Source organism: Rhinolophus sinicus, chromosome 12, assembly GCF_057876585.1.
Source record: "Rhinolophus sinicus isolate RSI-liver-muscle chromosome 12, RSI-T2T, whole genome shotgun sequence".
Taxonomy (NCBI): domain Eukaryota; kingdom Metazoa; phylum Chordata; class Mammalia; order Chiroptera; family Rhinolophidae; genus Rhinolophus; species Rhinolophus sinicus.
In genome coordinates this window covers 1,950,613-1,975,829 of record NC_142512.1, presented here as the reverse complement: position 1 = coordinate 1,975,829, position 25,217 = coordinate 1,950,613, and the positions used below count along the sequence as shown (strand labels likewise).

The window sequence follows — 25,217 nt, the reverse complement described above, 5'->3', positions numbered from 1 at the left end:
CGATGGATGGACTGAGTGAGTGAGTGAACAAGTAAACGAATATGGTGTTTTCTGAAGTTGGGTTGTTTTTTCTTTTTCCTTCTTTTTTTTTTAATAGAAAGAAGCAACCAAACCGGCAACTGGAAAAGGAGAAAATGGTGTGGATCTTATTGAAAGTGCTCCACAAGAGCAAACAAGCAATGGTAATTTGACTTGTGCTGATGGAGCACAGCAGAATAATATGAGTGGTAATTTAGTGACTGTCTATGAATTCTTTCTAGCGTAAGTGCTGCTATAAACAAATCTAACATGTGTAGGTCCAAATGTGATATTTATTTCTTTTAAGCATTTTTTTCTATCTTTTTTTCAAAAGTGTCCCCACTACTAACAACTGCTTCTTCTTGCAAATGCTTCAACCCCCTGAAATTCTTTTCTGCTATTACTTTTATGGAAATATTCATGACTGAATGTGTATTCAAAATGCATAGTAATATATGTTCACATTAATGTACCTGTGACTACATTTTATAGTTAGAAAGTCATCATTAGGATTAGGACAAGAGGAAGATGAAGAATCACCTTCGCATTCTGAGGTACTGTCTTTCACTATTCTTATTATTATCGTTATTATTTGAAATATCACCATTCTGTGATGTGAAAACGAAAAAGGTATGCTTTGACTTTACTTTCTCACCGCTACATTTCCCCATACACACCAATTTGTATGGTTTCGCCTGTAATTATTAAACTGGCTATGTGTAATATAATGAGACAGCGTAGTACAATTCTGCTAACTTGCAAGTTTCTCTTCAGGCAGTCAGTGTAGTATAGTATAAAACACAAAGGTTTCCAAGTCATAAGGAATCAGTTTGGGTTCTGAAGTTAAGTTTCCCTAAAAGCTAAAGAATTATTCCAGCTCGAACTATGCCCAAATGCATGATCTTGTGGGTTTTGTGGATGTGTAAATGTCCTAATGAATTTCAGAAAGAAAGAATTTGGATCGCAGGGTTTGTTTATAACTTGGAACTTGAAAAGATAATGCCTGGGACATCAAAGTATTATTAATTAGTATTGTCAAAGAGATCTGCAAGGAACTTTTGCTGGGAAGGAAGAGCATGGTGAATACTAATAATACGTTGGATTATACTAACAACAATTCGGCTGAGCGCTGCTTTAATACTAACAACTGTCTTGTTCACTTAAAATATCATGCATTGAGTAACTTGATGGCAACCGTCCTTGTAGTAATAGAACTACAATGTAATGATGAGCTAATGTGAGGTGACAGCTGTGGAAAGATATAAGAAAAGTGTGATCTTCTGATATAGGCAACTGCTGCCTACTGGTTCAGACACTGTGTTTGATGATCAGAACAGACTAGAATTCTGGATGGGTCCCTTACTAGCTATGGGATCTTGGGGAAACTTCTTTTGAACCTGTCGGATGTCAGTGACCTCATTCGTCATAATGGTACTAATGACTACCTTTCAGGTATGTGGAATGCACAAATGTGGTAACGAATGTGAAAACACTTTTAAAACTGTAAAGGGAGCTATAGAATGTAAAACACAATGATCACAGTGGGATGTACTGACTTACTAGATATCGGGGACACTTTTTGTAAACATGTAGGACAATCAAATGGCGGTAGTGTCAAGAGCAGAGTGGAAAAGTTAGAAGGGGCATGTGGATTTCTAATCTGGGGGATGTTAAGTTTCAGGAGACTGTGATTGGCGGTACCCTGTAGATGTGTAGTGTTTCGGTTCTTGAGGCTTTGTTGGTGCGAGCTCAACGTTTTCACCTTGAGTTAATTTCTAGTTGGACACCAGCTGTGTGCTGGGCAGTTAGACACTGAATGGAGAAGTTCAGGGGTTCAGCTGTAGTTGTAGGTGCAGAAAAACAAGTGAACAACAGTCCATCATAAGGCACTATAAGTGCTTCATTTAAAGAGGATGGAGAATGCTGGGTTAGAGAATATTGTCGTGGGGGGGCATGGTTGTAGTTGGAATGGGAGTGGGAGTGGAACTTCGGGGGTCAGGAAAGATCTTTCTGAGTGTGACAAAAACTGCCAAGTGAAGCATGAGAAGGAGCCAGTCGTGTGAAGATCTAGAAGCAAAACCTGCTGGACAGAGATAACAATGGATCACATCTGTTCATATTTTATTCTAATGTCTTGGAATGGCCAGGAAGCAGGAAGTGGGGTAACCATCATCAAACCATTTTTGTATTTGTTGTTTTGTGTGGGAAAGAAATAAAATGTGCATAGTAAGTGTCTGGTACATTTTAGATGGTTATAATAAATAAATGTTCTTATTTTTCCCCGATTAGAAATTGTTATACTTTTTTGAAAAGTTGCATAACTATATATAACATTTTCCCTATTATTTATTGAAACATAATCTAATCAAAAGTTTTTCTTATCACTTTGCCACTTTGTTCAATCATTTTTTCTATCAAAATTTTTGTCAAATAAGAGTTCGGTTTTTCCAAGCTCTTCTTGATTTAGATGAAGTAGGTTCTAAAATGTTCTGTTTAGACTCAACTGGACATACACCAAGGTTTCTTACCATTTCAAGCAAGTATCTTGTTTTAACACTAAAAATCAAATCTGTCATTAGAAATATTTAGCAGTTATATCAAGTACACTTATCAAAGTATTAGGTCACTACAAACGTAATTGCAGTTTAAAAGCTTACAAAAATTGCAAAACTGCAATTACATTTGCACGAACCTAATGTTTGCTTAAATACATATTTTTCAAAAAGTCCTTTTCTTGGTGGTGATAACACTAATATTTTTATCCTGAATTATTAACTAGAAATTGTATGAAGTGTCCATTAGTTACTAATCGTCCTGTTTCCTAACCCTTTCAGACGAGAATTGAAGTGGAAAATCCTGGTCCTCACGAAGGTGTAGGAATGGACGATGTGCAACCCTTCAGACCAGGTGCACTTTGCAATACCAGTTTAATTTTGGGAAGGAGTATGCAAGGACATTTGGCATGCTCACAGTCTTCTATTCAGAATTCCTTTCTTTTGTTACAATTTAATGGAAGGATTTCACATAAGCAACATGATGTCACTGTTGGTATTGATGTTTGAAAAAAAAGACTTCGACAGGAATAAGAAAACAAGATTTTACAAATGTGACTTTAATTCAGATGTTTCTCCTCTTGGTTCGATATCCTAAATGTCCCAGTTTGGAACCCCTGTACTTAATAGGGGTTCTCAGAGGTTAATTATCACACTGGAAGATATTTCCAGGGTTTGAAAATGGTTCTTTGAATTTTGACCTTTACCCAGAGTAAGCCTCAGTTGCTACCATGTCAATTGTGTTTTAAATTTACTTCCTCTTAGTGTTGTAACACTGATGGTCTTAAGACAACCAGATGTTCTGCTGAGCAGACATCGGGTGTGTGTGTGTACGCGCGCTTATGGTGTCTTTGATTATTAAAAATGGGAGAAGTAATTAATCGTAATGAGTATTTGGTAGACACAATCTTTGAAAACAGGAATTCTGAAGCTTTTGTGCCTTGGGATGCTTTTATGCTATTAAATATTATTGAGAATTCCAAAGAATATTTTTAAGTCGGTAGTCTCCGTAGATAGTTACAGTATTAGAAATAAAAACTGAACAATGTAAAATACGAGCTCACACAGGCATGCATTCCATGAACCATTAGAGCTAAGACCCAGTCACCATCAGACCTATGATGTTACCATCAGAGCTGTGATATCACGGCCGTGGAGAACTCTACTGCACACTTAGAAGAGAATGAGAGTGACAATGGCAAATGACATTTAGTCTTTCTGTGAAAATAGTTGTGACCTTTTCGGGCCCCACGACTTACAGATCTTGGGACTTCAGGGATTCTTACATGACATTGGAAACCACCGTTTGAAATGATGTACGGGCTTCCTGGACGTGAAATGATAAAACAGGCTTTAAAGCTTCACTTCTACAATTGTGTTTTTCTTTCACTTGTCTTAAAAAGTTTTAAGCTGAGAATATTGTTTAAAAAACAAAAGGAAAATAGTTTTGTCGTATATTCGTTTTCTGTCTCATGGTGCCCTGTACTCTTTGGAGCTCATGTGGACCTAGTTTGATCCTATTTTTCCTTGGAAACAATAAGATCACCCAAGACTGTAATTTGTCACATGAATATCTGTTTATCTAAGGCTTAAAAAAATGAATTCTGAAGATATTGGAGCATTTAGAAAATACCATTTTCTTATAATAAGTAGTTTCTTATTTGAAGTCGTACCATTCATTAAAAGTTTTTGTAAACCCACGTTTGTCATGCATATTTAAACTAAAGATAAGTGGTTACACATAACTTTTGATCATAAAAAAAAAAAATCATACCCTGCACCATCTATTAAGTAGGTAATTTTTAATTGGAAACACATTATATAATAGAAATTGCTGCCTGATGATAGTTAATTAAACTTACCTGTGTCAATGGCAAGTATAGGACACCTGAAATAAAATGTACTCTGAAGGAATAGTGTATTGGGGGAAAAGGAGGACGTGTGACTGTTTCTCTGAAAAAAGAAGTTTTACAACATAGTCAACTTTGTGTTATTTTTACATCCCAATAAATGAAAAGTTAATCCCAGAATTCAGACGGGGATTCTACTTCTTTGACCTCTAATCATGGAACTTGTCAAAGATCCGGGAATTAGAAAGTTGGTGATAAAAGGCCATTTGCCACACACTCAATGAGCAAACCTATGTCAGCATCCACAGAGTTTGGACAGATGACCGTAATAGACAAACTAGAGACTCAGATTGTAAGTGTGTTTCTGTTAGGTAATAATAGGCTCCATGACTTGTGTGAATCACCGCTACCAGAAAACAGAGAAAGCAAAGAAGGAAATAAAGGAACAGAAAGTGTTCAACCCCAGCCCACCTCTATGTAGCTTCATCATAGTTCTGACTTTCCAACAGTCACTTTGTGGCAAAATCTACTTTATGTTTACTCTGTTTATGCAACTTACAACAAAGCAAAATGACTTTTAGCAAGACATTGGCATTCTTCCTGAACCACAGCAACATATGGGAATAAGAAAAAGAATGAGGTGAAAGCGTGGTTTCCTTTAGACTAGTATTTACCGTACACTGGGGAGTGGGCAGCAGGATTATATGTACCACATTGGGACCAGATGGGAAAACTTCATAAAGATCTAAAGATTGCCTAGTGAAACAAAACATAGTTTCTTAGCTTTAGTTTTATATGCTGAATTCACAGGTATCAGTTAAAACTGTATTTATTGTAAATGAAAAAGCACCTTCCGGAACCAACAATCAAATATTTCTTGGATTTTCTATGGCTTTATATATTTTAGAATTGACTTTCCCAGCAGTGATGGGAATCATCGAGAATTAAATCTATAGCATTTCCTTCTCAGCTGTGTCCGCAGTCTGTCTCCTCTTCTCTCTCTTCTTCCTTAAACCCCAGTGCTGAATCCTCAAAGGTGAAAAGAAATTTTCAGAATAGGAGAGAAAAACATTTCAGCTATAAGGAAGGGTGTACACTGATAAATGCATCAGAAGGAACAGTCATTCTGGAAACAATGAATGACGTTGCAGTTGAATCTTAGGGTGTTGTTCAAAAGATACCATTACCAGGTAGAGAGCAGAGTATAGAGTGCAACTCGATGTGTTTGTCCTGCATTTCTAAATTGACTTTTGTTTCTGATTGTTCTTCCATCGATGTTCAATGAATGAATTTGTGGATGAATTTTTGACATGTTTGTATGCCTTTCAGTTTGTGACATCTCATATTTACCAAATGGTTTGTTGAAGTGTTAGCTAATTAGAAGTATTTCTTAAGTAAAGTAAATATTCAGGAAAAGATTACGCTTAATTTGAACTCTCAATTGATAAGATGTTATTTTCTGTATTTATAAAGATTATAGCTTTTATCAAACTGTTCTAAGTAGTTCGTTTTAACTAATACGTAGATTCGTCAGCAGGACAACACCTAGGAATGACATCGGAGGAAGGGCAAGCGAGGCTTGATGGAAATGAAAAGACCTACACGCATGTATGTGAAATTTACTTTGAAATTTCTAGTATAATATGGTTTTCTGTGCTTTAATAATATAATACAGTCCAATTGAAATTACTTTACATGCTAGCCTTTTAGAGTCAAAAGGTCATAACTGAATGATATTTATAACATTTGAACTAGTTACAAAACTTAAAATATTGTTAGAACCTATAGATATTCATAGCTCAACTTTATCTTTGGATTGAGGCCAAAAAAAATAATAAAGTCCTGAATATTGTCTGCGCCTTTAATTTTTATAACTCCCTTACGTAATAAAGAAAGTAACATCAAATATTGAATCACATGATGAGACAGTTGAAATTATGAACCATGTAAAAATGATGGCCACTGATTCGGGCTCACGCGAAAGGAGTCAGGATTCTCAGGGGTTCAAAATGTGCAGTTCCATATGGCTGGTCACTAAGGCCAAGGTTGGAGATGGATTCTTCCTTGTGACCTCTGTGTAACGGACTCTGAGTCTACATTCAGGGAGAGAATGGGGTCATACTCTCAACTCAACTGCTTTTTAAGAGAATCACACCTTCCAGGATGGGACCTTTGGTTGTTAGGGCACAAACAATAACTTTCTAATTTCTTTCAGTTCAGTGTAGGAAATCAGTAAATATGATTTAATGTTTTATCTGCTCTTATTAGTGGGTAGTGAGTAAGTTATAATTGGATGCAACAGATAACTATGTCAATGTGTAACACTGTCATAGTGTATAATTGGAATTAATATTTAGGAATTTGCTTCTCTTACTGATTGATGTTAATCATATGGGCTCCTAATTAAAGTTTGCCTATTCTCCAGTTATTAATCTTGAAAAAATAATCTTAAATTCACTATGGGGTCTCACGATTTAAGATATGGTGGGGTGAACTATTTTAAGTGAGGAAGCCTCTGTGACATTAAAAATCATCTACTATCTCATTTTTTGGGTGGATTTAACATATAAGCGATTGTTCAGTGCAAACGGTGACAAAATTAGTTTTGCGGGTTCATGTTTTTCTTCTAATTTAGACTAAGGCAACTTATTTTTCACTTTCTAGTTACAGTCCAATAATTTGGGAGTAAGTAAATGTAGATTAAGATTCTTAACAGTTAAATTTAGTTATATTCTAATTTTTCTCCGTTCATATTCTATTCTCCAGGTTATACAAGAGGAAAACGACACTCAGAGGCCACTTTCCCGAGAACAGGACAAGAGAATATTACATGATGCAGTTCTGACCAATTGCCTTCAACAACAAAAGGAGACAGAAATAAACCTTCAGAAAATGAATTCTGAGGTATTTTCTTTAGTCCTTTTCAAACATGTGTGTGTGTATTCGTGTATGTACATATTTTAAAAACCAATGTTGTACGTATGGGAATTGTAGAGGATTTTAAAAAGAGAGAGAGAGAGAGAGAGAGAGAGAGAGAGAGAGAGAGAGAGAGAGAGAGAGAGAGAGAGAGAGTATTTTAGGGGGAGTGACATTTTTGGTCCATTGCAATAAATGATATTCTTGACTGAAGTCCTTTTATGTCCAACAGTCAAGTAGTGACGTTCCCAATGTCTCATCTAAAGGGGAGGCTTTCAATGCTTTTTACAGGGATCGATGAGCTTTCTACAATCTCAAAACTATTGCTACTGATAACGGAAGTTTCAGTGTGAGGCAGTGATTTCATCCCCTTGCTGTATTAGCAGAGAGGTTAGTTTTCACTTCCACTGATTGTAAGGAGTAGAGGCATAGCCAGGTCAGGGACCGTCTTTTAGATCCCGTTCTCCTACTTTTGAGAAAGTAACAACTTGCTCCCAGTAGAGTCCTACTTCAGACTAGGAACTTTTGAAGAAATTGGATGCCGTGATACATACTTAGTGATAATTTATTGGTGAGGATTTTATTCAAAGAAGTCAGTGTATTTGCCCCTGTTTCACATTTATTTCTCCTTTAAACATTATGAAAAGGGAATAACACTTATTGCAGCAGCAAATAATCTCACTATTTTCTAAGAAGAGCTCTATAATTTTGAGCTTATTTTCCCTGAGTTTTTTGAAATCTAAGGCTTCGTTGGAATTTACATATTTCCACTAGAAGAGCAGCAAGCACACTATTGCGGAGCCCAAAGTCCTGCGGAAAATCCTGACCTTGCTCATCTTTTTAATCACTCTGTTCAAGATTGTGATAACGAAACGAGTTCATTGATGTATAAAGAAGTGCTTAGCGCAATGCCTAGATGTATCAGTGATTAGTAGACTTAATCTTATAAGTGACTCTGAAAGTATTAGAAATGTAGAATATCTTTTCAGTATTCTTGGGAATAAAGTTGTAGGAAATGTAATCAGTCCAAATGTATGCAGAGTGAATACTCTTACTGTGGGAGAGGTGTATATTCAGACGATAACCTCTATTTTAAAGTGTAGTCAGACTTCTTAATCTTTTATTTCATGCCTTCTGGGTTTGCTGCCTTTCCAGATCTGAGACGCTTAAAGTTCTCTTATGATTTTAAAATTCTCTTTTTCCATTTCATGGATTCAGCATCTTATATTAATTTTGTTTTTAACTTTTTGGAATTTATTCTTGTATAAAGTTGGAGGTTTGGATTCAACGTTGTATTTTGCCAATGGGATATCCACTTACTGCAACCTTTTCATTATATAAACATTTAGGTTCTTCTTTAATTTCAGAGGATATCATGATATGTCATTTCATTGAATGCTAGCTACAAGTCTCCTTTGTTTTACTTAGGTTTCTGAGAGTTATGAAAAAGAAAAAGACCTGTTGCCTAAAAATCAGATGTTGGGGGATGAAATCGCCATAGGAAGACTGCAAAGGGACACACTGAAAACTCAGAATCAGGAAATGGAAAAAAAGTACTTTGAGGACACTGCAAACGTAAAAGAAAAGAATGACTGTCTTCAAAAGACGAGAAAACTGAATGACGAAACACTAACAAAAACAGTATTTGAATGTAACAGACAGCTTAATGTCCCAACAGCTGAGAATACAATGCTGAACTCTCAGCTGGAGAATGAAAGACAAAGCAAAGAAAGACTGAAAACAGAAGCGGAATCCACCCATCATTATAAGCTTAGTAAGCAATTAATAAGACACCTACAAAATGCTTTCCAGGGATTAAGAGATGAATGCTTGCATTTATTGGACAAAAGCGGGTTTGCTATGTGTGACCGAAAAGAAAAGAAGGCGATTCTTTCTCAACAACTTGCTAAAGCTGGAAGTAAATTCAATAGCTTAGACACTGAGCTCCCTCACACAAGATATGCTGTCAGAGACAGGACATTGGTTTTTGAACCTGTACTGAAAGACCTAAACCAAACTCAGTGTCAAGAGGAGGAAATTGAACCCGTGTATCAGAGGGAACACGGAAACGTGAACACATATATTGGAAAGCCGGAATCCCTAAAGGAGAAAGGTTCTGACCTACAAAGTGGAAATATGCTTCTTCGACGGCAACTGGATGATGCGTTCAACAAAAGTGACAATAATGAAAACTCAGGAATGAGTATTGAAGAGCAGCTTCAGGAGGTCAGAAAAGTGCTTCAAGCTGAATGTGAAAAACACGATCGTATTGCGAAAGAGACACATAAGGAGTTAGTCGACACATTGATTCACTTGGAAGGAAGAATATGCCAGTATGAAAACGATGAATCAGAAAGAGAAGTAAGTATCCAGAAAAATAGTTTTCAAATTTCCCGAAAGAAAATTCAATGTTCAAATATTTGATGATGGCTAAGTGTTGAATCTATCTGAATATTAAAAATATATAGATTACAAATGCATTTGTGCTAACAGCTTAAAAGCATACATTGTATCCAGCCAATAAAACTTAGACCTGTGAGGTGCTTTACTTTGAGTCAAGACATTGTGTTGACTATGAAATTTTAAGGTATAAATTGTTATTAGATACATATTGATATGAATGATTTAGTCCTATACTGCTGCAATAATAATTTTCATCTTTGTTACCACATTGTAATAACATTGTGAAGCAGATAAATGGAAATGCTCCTATGCAAACAGAATTTTTATAGAGATAAAGGTTCAATTAAGTGGATTACGTAGAGTTAATTCTAGATTTCCCACATGAACTGAAGTGTAGATGCTGTCCCTTTCCCTCAGTAGTTTCTTCCACATTTTAGTTGGTATAATTTTGTTTTTATTCATGTCAATTTGATATAAATTGGAACTATTTCAGTCCCAAATAATGTATTCTTATGACCTGTGACCTCTTTAAAGACAGCTAATTTTTCATTAAATCATGATTTTGGACAAATGTGAGGAGTTTTATCAAAACTCTACTTGATTTGATCTTCCCACTGCTATGTATAATTGTCCTTGAATATTTTTACAAATTCGTGTTTCTCATCGCAAGGCCCATTTACTATCATTTGGACATAAGTTTGTCCATTTCAAAGAGAATTGTAGCGGTCTGTGATTTATTAATTTGGCATTGGGTCCCCATTTTCAGACGAGTGAGGGGAGGCAGGATTCATGTGTAGCAGGAAGGAGGTCCAGGCCACGTTACCTGGGGCCCTGAAGACCACTGGAATGAGTTCGCTTTTCTTCTAAGATACAGGCATCTGTTGGAAGGTTGTGAGCAGTGGACTGTGTACGTGAGGACCTGTGAAGTCAATTTAAGCCTGTGATTAAAAAAAGGGGGAAAACATTCCCCAATGTAGAATTGACTACCACTAGTCCCACCGACATACCAATTTCCCCTTGAGATGTCAGTAGATTGTTAAGCTTTGCAGCTTCATCAGGGGAAATGGGGAGTGGGGCTGAATCTGTTGTTCAAGTAACCTACGTAATAGTGAGTGGGCAGCGGGATAACACCTTCTGTGTCTTACCCAGATTCAGTAGACAGACTTGTGCCCAAAAGAGGAAAAGAAGGTGAAATGATGCCTGGGGTGATCTTTTTCAAGTTATAGATTATATTAATGTGTTAGAGTTAGTGATTATTAACATAATTTAATAGATGTGATTATAAAATCACTAACAGCATCATCTTCCTAGGTGGTTGGGAGACAACTTCAACAAGAGCTACCTGACACCACAAGAAAACTGCCTCTGTCAGAGGCTTCACGGGAGGTTAGATCACATTACCGTATGAATTCAGAAGCTGAGACACAGGATTTCAAGACGTTAGAGCAACTCAGACGTCAGGTATGTGTGAAATGTAACCTGTCAACAGTTCATCTATAGTTGATTAATATAAAGTGTTTTAGGATCCTGATTTTCAAGGGCAGCTTTCTTTTGTGTTTTTGTTGTAATTAATTTATTATAATTTTATTATCTTTATAATGCACTTCTTCCTTAAACTCTGGCTTCCATCCTGCTATTCGCATTGCATGTTTTTTCTTAGAGTCTATACCCTTGGTAACGTTGAGAAATAGGCAGCGTTCCTCATAGAAATGGAGAGACTTTTTCCTACTAAAAGTATTTTGTAGTGATCGCTCCATGACCACGATGAGCAGCCATTTAAGATCAGAAGATGATGTTTACTAGAACAATTCAGGCATTTGTCTTATTTCTTATCATCACTTTTGTCAATGGTTACAGCACTGGCATATATTTCATGGACTTCAGACTGACTCGTACAGAAAGTTCATTATACAAACCAATTGAAGGAGACATTTCCCTCATTTTGTTTTCATTTTAGAAATATTGTAAAAGTATAGAAATATGTAGATCATTATAGTATGCACACCCACAATAGAGAATTAAGAAAATAATCGAGATTCACTATTGTTCTTTTTAATCTTCATTGGGATGCAATTCCCATATCATATTTCACCCATTTAAAACATACAATTCAATATCTCTCGTTACATTCAGAGAGTTGTGGAACTATCACCACAATCATAGAACATTTCCGTCACCCCCAAAAGAAACCCCACATCACTTAGCTGTCACCCGTCTTCCTGTCTCTCCCAGCCTCAGGCAGCCACCAATCTACTTTCTGTCTCCATAGATTTGCCTATTTTGGATGTTTCATGTGAATGGAATCACAGGAAGTGAGGTCCTTTGTGACTCGCTTCTTTCCCGTAGCGTCACGTTTCCAGGGTTCAACCGTGTTGTAGCACATATCAATTGTTAGCTATTTCTTCCTATGGCCCAACATTACTTCACTTTGTGGACAGAATACTTACCCATTCATCAGTTGATGGAACTTTGTGTTGTTTCCACTTTTCGGCTGCTAATAATTCTGCTATGAACACGAGTTTACAAGTTATGGTGGGAGCCAATGTTTTGATTTCCCTGCCCCCGGATTTCAGCTCCCAACCTCGCCTCTCCGTGACGCTTTCTCTGACTGTTCGAACTCTCATCGAACTCATGTTCCTCAGCACTTGTCAGATAGTCTGTGCAGAGCAATCAAGCCCTAAATTTGACATAGTTTTAATTTTTCATGAGCGAGAATTCTGTCTTTCTAAGTATAAGTTTGTCTAAGGGGAAATAGTATTTGATATGATGGCACCTATCCTGGCATAAATTAAAAATGTTTTCTTTAACAGTTGTTAGGATAAAATTAAATACTTTATACCAAACCAATACTTCCCCTTGGAGACATTGATATAATTAAATTTTTATTCTGAAGTATTTCTCACAATTATATATAAAATCGAAAGCACGAATCTAACAGAAAATTGTTCAATGAAATGCTCATTTTCCCCCTCTCCATGAAAACAAAAAAATAAAATTAAAGGGAACCAGCCCTTCCTCTCTGCAGCCAGACAGGGTGTACAGATTGATAGCACGTTCTAACTGCACAGGTCTGAGGACGGCTTTTCTGATCTGCCAGAGCGTGTTGCTTTCCTCTGCTCTTCTGAGTGCTTGCTAACACATCCCAACATAATCAGTTCCCGGGAATGAATTGGTTTGGGAAGTTGGGTTTAGCACTAGAGTCCGTTATTCCCACGTCAGTGGCTTTACCCTGCCTCTCATGGTCATAGAAATTGTATGCTCAATCCGGGAGGTGGCATTTGCATTGTAGTCCAACTGCAAACCCTTTGATTTTACTGTGCGCCGTGTCCTTTTCTATTACATATGTTCCTTAATTTAATCTTCCCAATATCCCAGTGACGTAGATGCCACTATTGTCTCATTTTATACATGAAGAAACTGAGACCCAAAAAGTTTAAGTATTTTGCTCAAGCTAATAACTGGTGGACTTGGGATAAAAACCCTGGCATTTTGGCTCTTATTTAGTTACTGCCCCTCAAACTATTCCATGAACTATCTGACTGCCCCCAAGAGTAACATGTCAACTGGACTAGCCTGGTAATTCACATATGTCAATATTTAAAATTAGAGCTGATGGGATGCTTGGAATACAGTATGTTTGACTTCTCGGGTCATTTGTACTACAAGATATGATAATTAAGTGTGAGAACTCATTCTAGAAAAAGTGCTACATACCTCGTTTCTGAATATCACTTCGGTCACAAAGCTCCCTTTGGGAAGCTATGCACCAATGCCACCACCTAGTTCAAAGTTCAAAGAAATTTTGGAACTCTTTTTCTGGAATGGCCATCATTGCTGTCATCATATTACCTTTGATGTCCTGAATGTCATCAAAGAGTCTTCCTTTCCATATTTTCTTTATCTTTGGATAATGACATATTTAGTCATTGGGGGCCAGATCAGGTGAGTAGGGAGGGTGTTGCAATAAAGTTATTTGTTTACAGGCTAAAAACTCCCTCACAGACAGTGCCCTGTGAGCTGGTGCATTGTCGTGATACAAGAGCAATGAGACGTTGGCTAAAAATTCAGGTCCTCTTAACTTTTTCACACAACCTTTTCAGCACTTCCAAAGAGTAAACTTGGTTAACTGTTTGTCCAGTTGGTAGAAATTCATAATGAACAATCCCTCATATATAAAAAAAGGGGAGCAACATCATTGCAACAAGTTTGCGAACTTAGTTGTCAGATGTCATAGATCATCAGTAGTTCAACATCACTTTTTCTTTATTTTAGCAGCAAGAAGCAAGAGCTCGACATACAGAGGATGCGAGACGTACTGAGAAGATTCAAGATCACGTACAAAAGTATAAGTTAAAGCAGCACAGAAAATAACCTGAGTATCTATAAAGCAGATGTGTAGTGTAGTATGACAGTTAGATCAGTTATAACAATAAACACATGAGTGTGAAGCTGGGTCAAAGTGTCAGCTTTGCGCTACCTTGAAAAGAATAATTTGTGTACATTGTCTCTGATTTTGCACATTATCCACAATTCACAACTAGAAAAATGGCACAATTGCCAAATCATGCGCTTTTCAAATTGTAAGATTTTATGTAGTTGCTCCTTCAGATATTTGTTCAGAGATTATGTGGTATGCTTTAAAGTCAATGTGTGAGAATAATTATGTCAAAATATTCACTTTAGGCTTGACACTGAAAGCACTGACCTAACAACGACAACTAAAAAGCTAGTGGGCCTAATCGAACAGCTTCACAGGAACCTGTCAGGTACAAGCTTGGTGAGTCAATCTCTTCATTTGTGTCATACTGCAAAGGAATGTGTATGTCTGTCATAGTAGCTTATAATACTATTTTAGACAATAAGAACAGTCTCATTAATAAAAGTACTGTATTCATGTTGATACTACTTGCTGGGAGTAATGTAATTCCTCTCTACAGAGAAAGAAATCTCAGTTCATAAAATTAATGATTTTTGCAGTCAGATTTTTATACAAAAAGATTGTGATAGTCGAAAGGCAATATTTGATATATACCACATTTCATTTACCTTTCGTTTGTCCAACGAGTTATCTACCACCCACACACCCAACATTCTGCCGGACTGCTGAAGTTTCCCCTGCAGAAAAGGAAAGTGGAAGGCACGTTAGTCCATAGCGATTCTGAAATACAGCCTGACGTGTGCTGTCTGTTCTTGGATTAGGACTTAGTCCTACCCATGCCAGTGCTTCTCCATGGCCCTTTGCTGTCCCCTGTGAGTCTTTGTCCTGTCCTTTTCATAAGAAATGACCTGTGCTTCCAGCTCTTTCCTCAGCATCATTCCTCCACCCAAATGTCTAAGACCCACAGGCCTCCTCTTATTTTCCACTGTTTTGGTTTTTACTAGGAGACTCTCCCCAGCGGGCACGATGCCGAGGACACAGTAACCCAGAGAGAGGCGGGAGCTCAGGCAACGGGTGAGCCAGGGCCGGGGGGCCTTTCGGGGTTGGGCGAGGTGGTGACTTCTTCTCTATCTACCCTGGAAGCTGTTCCCGCAGACCCCTTCCCTGCCATCCTGAGCCAATCGGGGAGTGGGTGGCCAGGGGTTGGGGAGTCCCCTCTTGTGGGAGGGTTTCCAGTTCCCAGCGGATCCTGACCTGGTGGGAAAGGGCCACGAGGGCAGCCATCCCTAAGCGCCCTTCCCCCTTCACCGGCCTGGCCAGCCGCAGGTGACTTCCTGTGAAGGTCACGAAGGTGGTGTAAGGTGATACCGTCCTGCGGGTTGGCAATCACTCTACAGCTAGTGCCTCATTATAAGGGAAGTGGTTAAGGGTACACCTTTGGTAGACGTAAAATACTGAAAACTACTCTAGGTTTAGGAAATGGCCCAGGAACACTAAAGAACAAATGACTTCTCTCAGGTGGTGGGATACTGAAGAACTGGCCCAAAGGAATCTTCATAAACTCTTGTGTCTAGAACATGTGTGGGTGTCTCTGTGTGGATATGTGTACATACATACTTATATACACGTATTTAGACAGAGAGAGAGAATATGAATATTTGATGAGGGTGAGGACTTGCTTTTACTGTTGGAGATGTGTAAGCTGGAGGCAGTAAACATCGAGGAGAGAAAATGAAACCAGGTTCCTCTGCCTCCTTCACCAGGAAAACTGTTGCACAGAAATGTGTGCCACAGAGTTATTTAAGGAAGACCAAAGCTGTAGGACCCTAAGGTGGTGGTAGGACATGCAAAGCCTGAGATCTGGTTCAGCAAGTGGCGCTGTGAACAGGAACCCCCCCTTGCTCTTTGTCGAAGGGCCAGGCCAACCCTCAGGCCCTGCCCAGTCTGTAGTCAGCTGGGAGGCCCTGACAGGAGGCCAGGGCCAGGGACCGCCCTGGAATGGACTACCCTGGAGACAGAAGACAATGATTAGAGTCTTTGGGATGAACGATCCATTTTTCTACTGGGACAGTTTCAGTAGTTCTTTAGATATTGTGAACAGCATTATAAAAGTAGCGTCTTTTTGTAATTGACCTCAGGTTGCATCTCATGCTATAGAATCCAAATAAACCCTCCAAAAACCAAAACAAACTTATTCTTGAAAGGAATTGGTCACTGTGTCTATTACCTTACCGTGGAAGCCCCCCTTTACGTAGATCTCCGAGCCCTGCTTCTTGTGAATTTTATAGATACTTGAACTGTGTGGTATGTTCTTTGGAATCTGTGGAACAGTTAATACAAAGCAAAACGAAACAAGTAAACTTTGTTGTTGGTTTTTAAAATAACATCTATTTCATGCAGAAAAAATATACGTATCACAAGTTCTCATTGTTTTCACTTTGATGTGCATGAGGATTGAATAACAGAATATATGTTATGAAATGATGTTCAGATATCTTTCCATTAAGTTTGTGCAAAAGTAATTGTGGTTTTTAAAGGTTAAAAATGAATGCAAAAACCTCAATTACTCTCTTTTTTTTTTTTCACCATGAACGAAAATATATTGCTCCTTTATTTCTACATTTTAAGAAAAAGCTTTCCAGAATTTTAGGCAATTATCAGAAACAAAAAAGCAAACAGAGTAGTTTTTCAGACAAATTGAGGTTACGGATTTTGGGTTTTATAACTAACTAAATTTCTATCAGGTATAGAACATACTTGTATCACTCAACATGTTTAAAACCAAATGTATATTCACTCTGCTCGGTTCGCTTTAAAGTTAATATCTGCTACCTCAGGGAACATTTTAAGTCCTTACTCTTTACATGGGCCTTAATTCCTCCTACTTCTTTCTCTAACACGAAGTAGCTTTATGTGCTTTGTTCCCTTGTTCAGCCATTCACAATGTACTGTCCCTTCCTTGCTACACATTGACCTGGTTTGTTAGCATTTTGGCAATCGACGCATGTCTTATTATCAGTAATTTTAATTAGCGGGGTCATCTGTGGGATGACCCAGGATGAAGTTGTTGCAAACACCTGTCATTGTAATTTCCTCTGGTTGCTCACGTTACCACCGCTATGTCGGTGGGCGTAATCTTTTAACACTCACCCTGCTGTATTTGAAAGCATCCTCACTTACTGAAAACAACAGGTTGTCCCAGACCATCCTGATTTATCTTTGCTGAAAGTCACTTATCTGCTATTATGTGTGCTCCCAGATTGCCTTCTAAGTAGAATTTGATGTGAGACTATCCACTGGGCTTTAGGGGTGAAAATGTGTCGGTGGTGAGGGGCTGCCACCACTGGGGCCCTTGAGTGACTAAGGTGGAAAGGTTATTTCCGAAACTAAAACCTCAATTACTCTTGCAGCAACCTAATAGTAACATGAAAAACAGTACTGATTTTCAAGGTAAGTTTTAAATGTTGAATTTAAGAATCTGGAAGTGAATGCCATAGAACTGTAGAGAAACTCATGTGGATTTGTCACCTACGCAGCAGGAAGTGTTTTACTAGTGTTAGACTTTAAAATACCTTGGTAAACTACATTTTCATTTCATTTCAACAAACATTTCCTGAGGGCCTGCTGTGTGACAACATCTAGGAAGAATGAAATACAGACCTGGGTCTAAGTTTGACAGGAAGATGGACGGGCATGGGGTGATTACTTTGCAGAAAAGGGCCAGGGAGGTGAAACACAGGAGGAACACGCTATCGGGTACGCAGAGGAAAGAACGGGACATCTACTTGACCTGGACATTGAACTGTCCAGTGGCTGTTTGTCAGGGCAAAAGGCGGCCATTCATTTCAAGCACAGGGCAGAACACAGATGCAAGGGCATAGAAGCAAGAGTGCAGGGAACTGTGAGCTCTGTAGTGTCCTCTGGGTATGAGTGGCATGGCGACAGGAGATGATATTGGTGGTTAAGTGACAGCCAGATCCTGAAAGGCCCTATTTGTCTCACTCAGGAAGGAGCTGGACCTCTGTCTTGTATGGGAAGGGCTTTAAGCGGGCACATGAGCTCATGTTGGGGAAGAAACCATGGAGGTAGTGGGGCTGAGAGGGAGATCTGAGAGTCAGACTGTGTAGGAGGCTATGAAATTTCATTCAGCAAGTATTTGTTGGACCCCCAACTATGTCAGGTAATGTCCTAGGTGCTGTGGACAAAATAGGCCTGTACTCTGTGGAGTGCGACGTTGATATCTGTAGTCCAGACGAGACAAGAAGGGCCTGACCTAAGCTGGTGAGGATGGAGAGGGGGCGGAAGTGACACCCTTTGGTGACCCATTAGTGACCCATTAGACTTGGAGGAAGAGGAAATGGGAAGACTCAAACACAGCTCCCAGGTTTCTGCCCGGGGCGATGAGGTGAAGTCTATTTCCATTTTCCGTATATTAGCAAGTTACAAAATCAGGATAGCATTTCTGGCATAAAAGATGAGAGTTGTTTTTATCCCGCTAGAAGGATGCATACTTTGAGTTCTTTTCCCAGGATGGGGATGGGTTTAGTTGATGCAGTCTTGGAATCTTACTCAGCTTCCTTGTGAACCCAAACCAGACTTTGCCAATAGCCAGCTATTGTCTCCAATCACCAAATAGGTTTTCACTGTTTAAAATTTCTTCATCCACATGGGGATTGAACCTATGAAAACTTAATCAGCAGATTTGGAGAATCAACCACACCAGCGTAGGGTTAGACTTATTCTGTATTATTGTGTTTCCCCGAAAATAAGACCTAGCTGGACAATTAGCTCTAAAGGGTCTTGTGGAGCAAAAATTAATATAAGACCCGGTATCATTTTATGTTAGATAAGACCAGGTCTTATATTATAGTAAAATAAGACCAGGACTTATATTAATTTTTGTCCCAAAAGATGCGTTATAGCTGATTGTCCGGCCAGGTCTTATTTACAGGCAAACACGGTATTTACACTGGTCCAATGTCCAGTGGGGGGAAGTCAGTATAAGGCAGATTATGTTGAATACAAAATGACTTTCTGGCAATGAGAACCATCCTGTAATACAATGGGCAGTTGCCTGCTAAGATCATTGCTCATATTTCCTGCCATTGAAGACATTTACGCCTGGTCTATATGACCATCTGCCACAAAGCCAGACGAGACATTTTGGTTGTTGTTGTTCAAGACCAGGGTTAAATTTCTAATCTGCCATCTTGGGCCGCCAGAGCCAGAATAGGGAGTTGGACTGGATCATTTTAAAGCCCAACTCAGGGATGAGATTTAAGTTCATGCCTACAAAGTCAAGTCATTGCTAGAACTACGTGACCTCTGGAATTAAGAATGATAAAAAAATATAATCAGGAATTCAAATAGTGGGTCTGGGAATAAGATCCTGGAGATTTTGCTTTTGATCGTTTTCCTTTCTAGGCAGCTCTCCTTTTTCCTCTTCAGGGAAATCTTGACAAATCCTGTGTTAAATTAATTCAGCCTTCTGTAGTTAAATATCACCTTTGTAAATGACACGTTTCAGATCCACATTAGTTGGCCTTTTATGAAAAAAATCTGTTATGGGGTAGAACTTGGAATAAATGGCTTAGTTCCAATTTCCATAACCTTTGAAGATGCGTGCAAGGATATATAATACATCTCTGTGTTTGTTTCATTGAAAGCAGCTCAAGGTGTTGTTAAAAACAGAGGACTCAACTCCCTCTAACTGGCATTCTACCAACAGACCTTTCACATATGCACTGTACTGTGATAATTCATAATGAGGCCCCTTGAAATATTCTAAAATCATAAAGTTCTCTTTGAGTCACCACAAGTCAGTTAAATTGCTTTTAGTAAAATTTTGGTACTAATTTACATGCTTATAATTTTGGTATTTACATACTTATATTCAGCATGCAGGCTAACTTTATTTACTGTGACATCTGCATTACCAAATAATTTTCCCTAACAATGCTGAATACCGAAGGCTTTCCTATAGCTAGGATAGGCATGTGTATTATTAGTGTGAGACGGTGGCATGGCCCTGGGCTGTTAGGGTGCATGTGTTGAATGGTATGGGTTGGACTGTGACCTTATTAGAAGCTTAAGAACACTTTTTGAGCTGAAAACTACTGTAATGATCATTTGCTGGATAAGACACATTTGCTGACCATCACAAGAGGTCAGGTGACATCTGGAGGTCACACATCTGTTTGTGGCACCCAGTGTTTATTCTACCATCTCCCTTAGTATAACCCTGTTGTTGTTTTTCCTGGTGTCCTTATAAAATCTGGGCAACCTGGAAAAGTGAGAAGCACCAATGTAATAACTAGAAGCTGTTTAACTCCTTTATGGTGTGTCTGAAGACTTGGTAGAGGTATAAAGGATAGTCAAAGAGGAAAAATATCCGGGTGGTTTTCTTTCCTCCCTCTCCTCTCCCCTCTCCTCTCCTTTCCTCCTCTTTCCCCTCTCTTGGAAAAACTATTAAGGAGAAATGTGTGCGTATAATGAAATGGAACCAAACACATTTGTAGATACCTGCTTAGGTAATTTTTAAAAATCTGTTAAATATGTCCATTTACTTTTTCGAAGTGTCATGTACTCATCGAATACAATGAGGAAATTTAATGTGCACGAGTAAATGATACACGTTACAAGGATTTTATCTTTAGGTCTATCACCTAGAACTTTAGTATTCCCCTGCAAAATAGATGGGAACACTGATATAAAGTAAAAACCCATTTTTATGAAATGTTAGCACCAATATCATTCTGTACAAAACTGAATTTATGGAAAGCCAGAAAATGGCTTTACCGAATTATTTTTATCCAGATTATTTTATTTGGAAAACAAAAGCAGCTCGTTCTCGTCCCCTGATACTATCAGAGAGCACACGTCAGCAGTATCCTCTTTGCTAAATGAATTGGGATATGGGACACATCGGTGCCTTCAACGGCTCACACTTGAATATCGTGCTTTATCAGTGTTTTTACTTCCTGACATTGCCATCTTCATTAAAGAATCTCATGACAATGCCTTTCCTTGTGCTAGCTGCCTGGGGAGAAGTCACACAGGTGACACTGTTGGGGGCCTGCTGTCCCATCAGTAGTAGCTCCATCTCTGATTTCCTACAAGGACCTTTAGATCAAAGGCAGGTGGCCGGCCTCTTGATGCCAGGGGACCCCCAGAGAGCCCGGGTGCTACCTCCTGTTGGATCAGGAGGAAGTACTGTCCTGCACTAGTGTGTTGGTTGCCTTTTCTTATATGGGCACTGGGAGAGCACTCAGTCGTGATGATACAGTGAGATATCAGAGTGTACTTCTCTCTCCTCGTCTTCACTGACGGCAGGGTTTCATGAAAAGGCTTATCATCTTCTTCATGAAGTGTGTAAAAGAAAATGTTTGCCTGTAGCATGCAGCCAGTCATGAGAGGAGAGTTCTGTTTGCCCAGGTGATAGGCCCTACAGAAGTGGAGTTGGGATGCACTTGTGTCTTATTGACGTCGGCTTTGCCCCCTCTACAGGTTAAGTGGTATGCTTAAAACAGTCTCAGAACATGCAATAACTAGGCGAGATTTCTTAGTCTTTTTAGTGTGCTTTGCAAAATGATCCAATATTGAAGCCTAAATATTCAGTCATCACTTTATGGTCCTATATACCTGGGTTTGGAGTCATCCTTGATACTTGTTTGTGCCTCTTCTTAAGTGACTTTGGATGAGCTGTAAAACCTCAGTGAACTCAGCTCTGTCAGCTGTAAACTAAATATAATGGAGTTTCAATGAGGATTAGGAGCTGATGTGTCTGATGCAGTGATTCAGGACATAGTGAGCATCCAAAATATGTTAGTTCTCCCTTTCTTCTTAGCCAAGAATACAAGAAATAAAATATGGAGATTATTAACAGCTTACTGAAATATACTTAACATACCACACAATTCTCCCACAGTATGGAGACTTGAATGGAATGATTTGCATGGGAAAATCAGCTCAATGATACTTTGCCCAAATCTACAAATATGTACATATGGAAATCCTCCTGAATGAGTCTTGCTGAGATTCCCGATCATCATGATGCCGTGCCCTTTATTTCCTCCTCCATTTCCCAGCTCCTCACTGTACCCCTCTGCACACCCATATGCACAGGCATACACATGCACACACATACACACTGAGCTAGGATATGCCTTTGTTTAAAAGAGTCAAAAATATTCAAAATATAATGGGAGGGAAAGTAGGCAACTTTTGGAATACATATTAGCAATTGCTAATGGATTTGGTGGGATTCAGGGGGAACCCTTGCAGAGGACGGACAGCTATATTTTCTGTTTGTAACTTTTCCATAGGATCTGTTGCCATGTCCCACCAACCACTTAACTGCCTAACTGAAAAGGGGGACAGCCCCGACGAAACCACAGGAAATGGACCCCCCAATCTGGGTCCCCCAAACCTGGACACATTCACCCCAGAGGAGCTGCTGCGGCAAATGAAGGAGCTCCTGATGGAGAACCATCTGCTGAAAGGCAAGCAGCACCTGGCCCCCGTTTTTCTCCATTCACCCTGGACCTTCCTGAGCATAATACCCTTTGTAATAAGGCTTGTTGTGAACTCCCTGCTCTCTGTCTGGTTCCCTGGGGACAGAAAGAGTACAGAATTAAGCTTTCAGTAAGGCTAAAGCTGCTTTCATTGTTTACTTTTGGTGAAGGTAAGTATAAAAAGTATTTTATGTGTCTCTGGGAAATAGCATATTGACATTTAGTCCATTTAAAAGGAAAAAGAAAGAAGGCTGCTACTATTGCAGTTAGTCCTACATATTATTACCTCGTTAAGAGGAAGCATTCTACTATCTCAAGCCATGGCTTTTGGCAGGACCTGTGTTTGAATCGGGTTAGTCTCTGTAGTTATACACAGGTACTTGTGCTATCTGGAGGTACCTGAACCAATTTTATTTTCTTGAGACTTATGAGGACTAGAAATGCCATTAGACCCGCTGGTCCTGTCTGAAAACAAAAGCCCCTCATCTTGCTACAGTCTTCTTCTGGCTGATCCTTGGGCCCAGGCCCAACGTGGCATCTTTAGATCCAGAGCCTCCCGGTGAAGGGGTCTGAGGGGCAGTGTGATTCATGAAATCAGGTTCAGTCCCCTGGTGTGTGACGCCCTCACTGTGAACCCCATACAGAAGCCATGAAGCTAAATGAACGAGGTCTGAAAGGACGATTTGAGGAGTTTTCAGCCTGGACAGAGAAACAGAAAGAAGAACGCCCTTTTTTTGGGATCCAGAGCAAAGAAGCCAAAGAACGCCTAATGGCTTTGAATCATGAATTTGAAAATTTGAAGGAGGAACTTGGAAAACTAAAAGGGAAATCAGAAAGGTCATTCCAGGTGAGCAGACTGATAAGCTGTGATTTTTTTTTTTTTTTTTTTTTTTTTTTTTACTAATATTTGTAGTATCTTATTTGTAGAACCTTATTTGTGTTGACTTCTAGACCAAAACCTTTCATGGTTCAAGTTAGACAGGTGTTTTGCATTACCTTGAAAAAAGTGTTCTTGCTGAGAAGGTTGGTTGCAGGTTTAAGGGTCATGAAAAATTACTGTTGGGGGAAAGACATTTGTAAAGCTTTGACCATATTGATTATAGTCAAAAGAATGTTGCAGTTATAAACTAATGTTTTGTATTCATTATAGACAGTGCAGAAGGACCTCTGCCTAGAACCATCCAAGTGTTAGTTTTCAGTGTGTCTGTGATATAAGATTACATTTTAAGAAATCTGTTACTCAGAAGCTTTACTTACTGACCTTGTCCTTCCTCTCTGTCTAAGATAGATTCATCACTTTCCATTGTACATTTACTTCTGAAAGATGGTTTAACAAATGTATATTGTGATAGAAGATTATATAGGGTTGCCGTGCTTTCATTGACCCAAAGAACCTGGGAAATATGCTCACAACGCAGAGTGGGTATCAAAGATGTTAGTGAAAAACAAAGCAGAGCACATGTGCAGCGTCTGCCTGGTTGCTAACGCTCACTGGGTATTATTTGTTTACATGGACGCATCTGCTGTTCATTTTCTTCCAAACCTGGATCTTAACTCTTTGGAGGACAGAGCACTGGGTTGATTCAGGGAGGACGTAACTCCAGATATCAGTGATCTTTCTTGAGACTTTACCTTGAACTTTGATGATCGCTAATTTCTTGAATGGGTAAAGAATGCGAACAGAGGACTAACATGGAAAGAAAGTAATGCAAAGGGGATGATGTAGAATAATCCAAAGGATGAAAAGTTGTTTAGAAAAGTGTCAGTTTGTATCAGTGATCTATTCATCAACTGGTGCTCATGAGACAATGAAAACATTGAGCTTTAGTGCATTTATATTAGTGTTGGAAATGTTTCACTGTGGATAAGGCTTACCACATCTGATGCTTCAACGTGTCTTCCAGTTGGAAGAGGTTACGTCACTTTTGGGGGGAAATCGCTCATTGTCTGAATGTTTTTGAGGTATAATACTCTGAAGAAATGATTACACCTGGGATATATGAGTCATTTTGTATTCTCTGGAAGAAGACGTCTTGTATGGTTTTCCTCCCTTGGCTTTTGGGATGTGAGCTGACAGTTGGCTTCAGCCAAACACATTGAAGCCAAAAAGGAAGCTTCCAGAAGCAGTTTGAGATTGTCTGCCTGTAGGTTTTCTTACCGATCCCAGCATTGGAAGAAGCTGAGATCAGAAGTTGAAACTCTGGACCGCTTGTTTCAGGGCAGGTGATCTATCGAAGTGAGCTACAAGCAGGACTCAGAAACGAGTCCTTGGGACAAAGGACTTGGTGTTGGAACAATGAGATACTTGGGGCTCTTTAATACCCTTGGTCATCAGCCTTCTCCCCCCCAGACTGTGCCTCCCAGGCTGACCCTTCCCTCCCTTGAGGTGGTTTTTAGGTTTAGGCGGTCATCTTCCTCACTTAGTAAAGCTCTCAAGGCCTGGGACTTGTCTCACTCATGCTGGCCCATCTTTGCCGCTGTTTCCACAGGGGGGAATCCGCCCTCAGCATCAGGGCTTCTCAAGCGTATTTCTGGTGGTGGTGGCCATGCCCTCAAGAGTAGTGAAGGTTTCCTGAGGAGGAAATCA

At 39.2% G+C, this 25,217-nt stretch overlaps 1 protein-coding gene across 1 annotated transcript; it reads left to right on the top strand.

The window, feature by feature from the left end:
* Positions 1-684: 684 nt before the first annotated feature.
* Positions 685-25,206, top strand: LOC141568771 (ankyrin repeat domain-containing protein 26-like). Its single transcript, XM_088788967.1, has 10 exons — positions 685-2,925; positions 5,946-6,028; positions 7,187-7,324; positions 8,765-9,697; positions 11,051-11,200; positions 14,012-14,082; positions 14,423-14,516; positions 15,122-15,191; positions 22,442-22,638; positions 25,120-25,206. Exons 1-10 carry the CDS (start codon positions 2,898-2,900, stop codon positions 25,204-25,206), a joined length of 1,851 nt encoding a protein of 616 aa, XP_088645093.1. The 5' UTR covers positions 685-2,897.
* The last annotated feature ends 11 nt before the right edge of the window (positions 25,207-25,217 follow it).